At 37.8% G+C, this 7,919-nt stretch overlaps 1 protein-coding gene across 1 annotated transcript in view; it reads left to right on the top strand.

Annotated features, from left to right (window-relative positions):
- The window catches only part of LOC107572290 (cyclin-dependent kinase 11B-like), a 15,861-nt gene extending 8,642 nt beyond the window's left edge, over window positions 1-7,219 (top strand). The window contains exons 2-6 of the mRNA XM_016258712.1: window positions 1,471-1,566; window positions 1,651-1,770; window positions 5,266-5,337; window positions 5,463-5,698; window positions 7,157-7,219. Coding sequence (XP_016114198.1) covers window positions 1,485-1,566; window positions 1,651-1,770; window positions 5,266-5,337; window positions 5,463-5,698; window positions 7,157-7,219 — 573 coding nt within the window. The 5' untranslated portion in view covers window positions 1,471-1,484. The remainder of the gene's footprint in view (window positions 1-1,470; window positions 1,567-1,650; window positions 1,771-5,265; window positions 5,338-5,462; window positions 5,699-7,156) is intronic.
- The last annotated feature ends 700 nt before the right edge of the window (window positions 7,220-7,919 follow it).

Raw genomic sequence — 7,919 nt, 5'->3', positions numbered from 1 at the left:
GAAAAATTTAAGGGGGTCTGAATACTTTCCGTACCCACTGTATTTACATGCATAATTATTCAGGTGCACGTGTAATAACTTGCGAAAACTTGAGGCTGCAGCAGCACTTCTTCGTCGTCGTCTCGTCTGATGCGCTCACTCAACCAAGCTTTCTCACCGCTTTGTGATATCACAAAACTCGGAAAACCAGCGCTGTAGTCCAAACGAGCCGTTTGCTGTAGTTCTTGAAAAGGGATTTTTAAAAAACGAAATATCTCCCTTTGGAGTGGACTTTGAGATTTGTAAGGTTGAAGATCTTTTTTATGCCCAAACATACACGCTGACTAAAATTCAAAAAGTGAAAAAGCATAATAGGACCCCTTTAAACAATAATAGGGCCCTATAAAATGTTTTTCTTAATTTTTCTGGTAATCAAATGAAGGCATAAAACATTAATTAAAGTTTTCCTAATCAAAAGAAAAGAAATTCTTTCCATTTTTGGCAAGTGCTGCACAACAGAGGTGTACTGTTAAAATTAAAAAGAAAACAAATGTGATTTTTTCTTTTAAAAATAACGTTTTATTAATATTTATTAGTAGTAGTAATAGTATGGTTGTTAAATTGAGTATCAAGACTGCACAATATATTTCTGTCAGTTTCTTCACGTTAAACCAAACTTATATTTTGACGGGTTGCCGTGAAGAACTTGCAGCTGCTGTGAATGTGATAATGACGGTAGTTTTCTCAAATTAAATGGTAAAATGCTAATGAAGTAATTCTCAGAGCAGCTGGAGATGATATTCATGTGTTCATATCGTCGTATAGTGAGATGGCAGAGACTGAAAACAGCACTTTAGTATGTGTGTAGTAAACAATACCGTGCGTCTGAGACATCCACCATTCATTCATTCATTGCTGAAATCATAGTGTCTTATGCGTGATGTCTAATGCTTCCGAAGATTTGTAGTATTACTATAGCATTTCACCGGAGCATTGCAAATCTTTATTCTTAAGATTTGCTTTGTTCTTAGTTCGTCAACCGTATCTCCGCCATGATGAGCACTGAATGAATGACAGGCTTTCCCTTGTAACATCATGCAAGGTAAATAAGAGGGTGACATCTAGTGGAGAAGACTAATGATAAGATTCACGTTAATCAGATCTTGTTAAATGTTTGCTGAAATAAATACCGGAAAAAAAGATTCACGGCTTTTGAGAGACTTCATTTTTAAAAACTGGTTAATTAAAAAATCTTTTTTTTTTTTTTTTGCCCAGCCCTATTCTGCATGTTACATTTATTTGAAAGGCAAAATTTCCTAAAAACATTTACAGATGTTTAAATGTTACAGTGTCCTAATGTCCTTATAGTTGAGTTTTGAGCTTCTGCTGTTTCCTGATTATCACAGTGAATTTGCTTTGACACAAACTGTATTGTATAAAGCGCTGTACAAAAAAAGGTGACATGACTCATTGTTTCGTTTGTGTTTGCAGTGCGAGAGGTTAAGATGGATGATAAAAACCCCCTGTCTGAGCTACAGGACATCAGTGACAGTGAGAGGAAGACAAACACACCAGACTCATCGATGGGTATATCTCGTTCTCTCTCTCTGTGTGTGTGTGTGTGTGTGTGTGTGAGAGAGATGCAGGTTGACTCTGTGTTTGTTTTGTCAGGCTCTGGATCTGAGGATGAGGAAGGTGAGGAGAATGATGAAGAAGAGTCCAGCAGTCAGAGTGAGGCAGATGAAGAAGGCGAGTCAGGATCAGACTCTGGGGGGTCAGAACACAGCGAAGGTTAGTAAAAACACACACACACACTTCTGCTATAGGTCAGTCTGTTTGTTTGTCTCTGTGGTTTTGTGCAACGAAACAACCAAAAACAGTCCCAGAGCATCTTACCATGCCATAATTTATCTGGCTGGTCTTCTGGTTAGATAAATAAAAAGGCTTCAGATCATTGAATGACCAGTGTTATGTTCTAGTCAAGTCACCATTATTTCTCTAGTGCTTTATAGTGTCAAAGCAGCTTCACAGAGACAAACAGGAAAATAACAGAATAAATTATGCAAACCTAATCAAATTCTGCTGTAAAGCAGCTCTAACAAGACAGTGTCAAATTTCAGCTCCAGTCAGTTTGTGTTTATTCAGTTCAGTTCAATAACAGTTCTCAATACTGGTTCTCCTCTGGACTAAGCAAACAAACACAGAGTGGTTTATGACGTTGCATCATATGTTGTAGTCTGTCCAGCGGGTTGAAACATGAGGTAGATCTGCTGTTTAGCCGGTAGCAGACGACAATAAATCAAAAGACACAGAGCCAGTGGTTCAACTAAGTCCTCCTTTTACTCTCGCAAACTTCAGTAACACACAAAATAGAGCACAAGCACCAGCACGACTTCACAACAGAGATGCACATGATATTTAACAACACAGATTGCAAACAGAATGCAATTGGTTAACAACCACAACAACCAGTCTCATCCAGCTGTCTTAATATGAACTGGACAGAAGGGAAACTTCTGCAGCACTGTTGGGAATGATATTTGATTTCCATTGTGTTCTGCTGTTATTTCAGCTGAAGGTGGCTGATTTGAGTAATTGTATTTTCTTCTTTTTATATCCAATTGTATATATTTATTGTTTATCCGTGCAAATCAGGGTCAGAAATTTACAGGTGCTTCAGCCAAAAATCCCACCAAAATTCTATAATTAAATATAAAATACCTGTCCACTGTTTTTGACATGGTTAACCACCAGATCCTCCAGTCAACCCTATTGGCAAAGGGCATCTCAGGAACCGCACTCCAGTAGTTTGAGTCTTATCTCTCAGATAGGTCCTTCAAGGTAACTTGGAGAGGTGAGGTGTCCAAGTCACAACATCTAACTACTGGGGTGCCTCAGGGCTCAGTTCTTGGACCGCTTCTCTTCTCTGTCTACATGCCATCACTAGGTTCTGTCATTCAGAAACATGGCTTTTCATATCACTGCTATGCTGATGACACTCAACTCTACCTCTCATTCCATCCTGATGATCCGACAACAGCTGCTTGCACCTCAGCTTGCCTACCAGACATTTCTTGCTGGATGAAGGACCATCACCTTCAACTCAACCTGGCCAAGACAGAACTGCTTTTGGTTCCATCAAACCCATCGTTTCATCACAATTTCCCCATCCAGTTAGGCACATCAACCATAAATCCTTCAAAACAGCCAGAAATGTTATGATTGATGATCAGCTGAATTTCTCAGACCACATTGCTAAAACTGACCTGTCCTGCAGATTTGCTTTATTCAACATCAAGAAGATCAGGCCCTTTCTTTCGGAACATGCTTCACAACTCCTTGTTCAAGCTCTTCTGTCCAGGCTGGATTATTGCAATGCTCTTATTGGTAGGATTCAAGGCATTAATGTTTGTCTATCTATCTATCTAAAAAAATTAAAAATTAAAAAAACCTTGATAAATGTACTGCGTCAGCCTAACCGAGACTTGGCATACAGCACTTACATATTATTGCTCTCTTGTTATAGTTTTTTATTTTTGGCATTTTATGCCTGCTCTTTTGTTGGTTTTTGATTGCTTCTATTGTCCTCATTTGTAAGTCGCTTTGGATAAAAGTGTCTGCTAAATGACTAAATGTAAATATAAAATGAACAAAAATGCCCCTCAAAGTAGGGGTGGGTGATATGGCAAAAATATCATATCACATTTTTTTTTTTTGTTTTTTTTTTTGAAATATCACGATTCATGATTTTATCATGATTCTTTGTCATGTTGGTTTTACTATTTTGCAAGTTGTCTGAGAATAACAGCCAAACTAATTTCCCTATTATAAAGACAAAGCCTTTCAAGGTAACAAAATATAAAAAAGAATGGCAGATATTTAGGCCAAAGTGGGCAAAGATAAAAATCTTCATGTCATTACTTTATCTTTATTAAAAAATGAGAACAAAAATACTCATTACAAATACACATAATATACAAATAAAACAAAGTGTTTAATTTTCAGGTACATTAGTTGTATTTAGCAGGAGCATTCAAGAAATTGAATGAACAAATATAAAAATAAAACGCTATATAGATTGATTCCTATTAAAGCAACTGTATTAAAGTTTTTCAGTCAAGAGTAGTGAGTGATTTTTCTGTGTTTTGTTGTTTTATTAACATTAAAGGAATAATTCACCCAAAAATAATTTTTATACCGTCATTAACTCACTCAAAAGTTGTTTTAAACCTGAATGAGTTTTTCTTCTGCTGAACATAATGCTATTTTGAAGAAGGTGGAAAACCAAACAGTTGGTGGTCCACAGTGACTTCCATAGGATTTTTCTCCCTACTATCAAATTCAATGTGGACCGGCAACTGTTTGGTTGCCCACATTCTTCAAAATATCTTCTTTTGTGTTCAGCACAAGAAAAAAATTAATGCAGGTTTGGGACAAAATGTGAGTGAGCAAATAATGACAGAAATGTAATTTTTGTGTGAACTATCCCTTTAATGACAGTCGGCAGCATGTTTAGTTATGTCCCTTTAAGAGCTGCACGCATCTAATATACAGGGTCTGTGTGTGTTGCATTTATTTAATACACAAGTTTCACAATTTGAGTTGAATTACTGAAATAAATTAACTTTTCCACGACATTCTAATTTACTGAGATGCACCTGTATGTAAACCTTGTGTGTTAGACAGTATTAGTGCAAAAGAGAACTTGGTTCAGTAATCAGGAGCTGTTTGACAGGGTTTTTAGTGCGTTCACTCAGAAAAAGCGCACGTCAGAACAGCACGCAAATGAAATGTTTAACCGGCAAGGCTTTAAATCACATACAAAAAATGTACTTTTGTGATGGTGAATAAGTGCAGTGACCCATGATTGTAACTCTACTGCCGAGTTAACACTGATGTGAATGTATGTGGCGTTGCATATTGATACGGAGGCACCAGAACTGCAGCTGATAGATTGTGCGCTGTAGCACCATACTACGATATTTCTTCAAAAGCAGACCGTGGAATCAAAAATATTCACATCGCACACCCCTACCCCAAATTCAAGATATGGGCCAAAAATGCCTCTCCACAATTAACCTGAATCTGTTGTGGTTAAAGTGAAATGTAAAAGTGAGTGATTGCGGCATTACCTGCATTACCTTTAGATCTGCTCACATTGCATTTTGAGGTTTTATGCATTGTTTTTTTTTTTTGCAATGTTGAGCATTATAACCATCACACTTGTGTTTATTAAGTGCATTAATATTTATGTAATTTATTGTGTTTGTATTTTATCTTGCTTAGGTGCCATGAGTGATGAAGAACAGTCAGAGGAGGAAGAAGAGGACCGAGAGAATGGAAACCACATTCCTCCCAGTGAGCATTTCATCAACAGTGCTTTATTTTTTGTGAATTTAAAGCTTTGCTTTGATATGATATTTTAGTGTTGTCAAATATCTTTCACATTAGTCTGGTTGTGCTGTGTCGTGTTGTTGTGACAGTTCCAGAGTCCCGGTTTGATCATGACTCGGAGGTGAGCGGTGAGGAAGAGGAAGAAGAGGGAGCCGAGGAGGCAGGAGACGTCACCCCACAGTCTCCCTCTCATTCAGCCACTCCTGAAGACAACTACGTCCCCGAATCACCGCCCATCTCACCTGTAGAGCTGAAGAGAGAGCTGCCCAAATACCTGCCGGCTTTACAGGTACACTCACTCGCGTACACCTGTCTGCTTACTAGGGTTGCAACTAGGCATGGGCCGATTACCGGTTTCAAGGTATACCGCGATTTCAATATTTCAAGGTTTCAAAACCGTTCCTGCGAAATGCGCTGTTTTTCATGTCTTCTCAAAGACTGAAAGTGTAGGAATCCCTCAGGTTGAGTGCAGTGTAGAGAGTAACACTTTTCCTCCTGTTGGTGCGAGCGAGCTTCCCCTGGAACTTATGTGATCGGCAACCGGCCGTTTTTTTGTCTTATTGCAAGCAACTCGTCTCTGTTCTGGACTTGCACAAACTGCGTTGCAATGCAATTGTTTTCCAAAATGTCATTTCTGTGAAAATATGAAGTCTGTAAACGCCCGTTAACACAGGCCAGAGACGCTGAAGACCAGAGCATGTGAGCGAGTCTTCAGAAAAGTTTACGTGGTATTTTCTTTTCATCTCGTCTCTGTATAGTTCATATTAAAGCAGTGTTTCAGTGCAGCGCTGCTTTGTTTACAGCGGTATCCAATGAAACACTGTATCTGCTGTTCCAGAAGCGCCTCCTGCTGTCAGAGAGAGGGTCTGCGTCTCATTCAGAGCTTCTGCTGTTTGCTTCGTTCAGGCATGTAGTATAATTTCACAAAGCTAGTCAGAACATTCTGTTTTTGCTTCAAAATGGGTTATTATTAAATCAAATTATGTATATGAAATTATATAACTAAATGATACGTGTATGAATTATATAACTAAAATTAAATAACTGTAATTACAGATTTAGGTTAAATAAATATGTCAGTCTTTATTTTTCTTCTTTTTAGGAAACAAATCAAAGAAAAAAAAACAATCTACTGTTCCTAATATTCTGTATGTAGCTCAAAAACAAATGTGTTCAGCGGGAATTTTTTATTTTTTTTTAACCCAGTCATTTAAAAACAACACATTTTAGAGCTGTAACGACAATACCGTGATATTTTTGCTTCAGGTTATCATACCGTCAAAATCTCATACCGGCCAATGCCTAGATGCAACAATGCAGTTAGTCCATGGTTCAGTACGTACCTCTGTTTTTAACCACGGTTTTCAGTTCAATTCTGATAGCTTGGCACATCAGTGTTTTTTGCAACAAATTAACAACAAAAAAACTCCTGTAAACCTCTGCACACTGGAAAAGCGTGGATTATAATGTCTGCCTAACATTTTCTTTTGAGAGAGGTTTTTTTTTTTTACATTTATAAAAACTTGTTTATCACTTTCGAGTCCATGAGTTCGCCTACCAGTGGAATGAGAGGAGCACCGCTTTCACTCTCAACCAAACTAACATTACTAGCCAGAGATGGGCACTCGAGTTAGTGACTCGGACATTTTTATAGACGTCAGACTTGACTTCGGACTCGAACTGAAATTACTCCAGACTTGACTCGAGGAAAAGGACTTGTGAATATTTTAAAAGCATCTCGAGTCTTTTATCGTTAAATACTTATATAACTGATTTTCGAAAGGCGGACCGCATCCGCTCCCCGGCATCCATCAGAACCGCGAGCCGTAACACAGCACCATTTTAAGTGAACAGCGCTTCAAAACAGCGGGGAGGATCACATAACAAGCGCTCAGGGTCGTTTTTGGTAAATATCTTTCAACGCTATATCCTCTAGTATTTTTATCAAAAGCCAAACGCGCTTTATTCAAGCCCGTTTAGCTCCATGCGCTTTCTCTCTCTCTCAGGTTCAAGAGCTGCGGATGACGTGGTTATTATAGCAACAACAGAAACACAAAATTATAGATTACTTTCACTAAAACACAGCAGAAAACAACAATGCTGCAAATATAGTTATTTTTCTTACTGTCCATTTATCTATCTATAACTTATGACTGACTATTTAAACCAGATGTGACAAGATGTTTCTTATCTACATTTAGCATCACTGCAAAAATGTCAACAATTCTGTGTTTTTCTGTCAATATGGGGTGCTGTGTGTACATTGAGGGAAAAAAATTAACTTAAATGATTTTAGCAAATGGCTGCAATATAACAAAGAGTGAAAAATTTAAGGGGGTCTGAATACTTTCCGTACCCACTGTAAATAGAGGCCTAATTTTTATTGGGAAAATTGAATGGCTGCAATATAACAAAGAGTGAAAAATTTAAGGGGGTCTGAATACTTTCCGTACCCACTGTACATAGAGGCCTAATTTTTATTGGGAAAATTGTTGTTAGATGGCTAGGATGGAACTTAAACTTTGAAACTGTTAGTTATCTTTTCT

This window comes from Sinocyclocheilus grahami, unplaced genomic scaffold (genome assembly GCF_001515645.1).
Source record: "Sinocyclocheilus grahami isolate Dianchi unplaced genomic scaffold, SAMN03320097.WGS_v1.1 scaffold1731.1, whole genome shotgun sequence".
Taxonomy (NCBI): Eukaryota; Metazoa; Chordata; class Actinopteri; order Cypriniformes; family Cyprinidae; genus Sinocyclocheilus; species Sinocyclocheilus grahami.
Note: the sequence above shows the minus strand (reverse complement) of the source record. Positions and strands in the feature narration are given on the sequence as shown.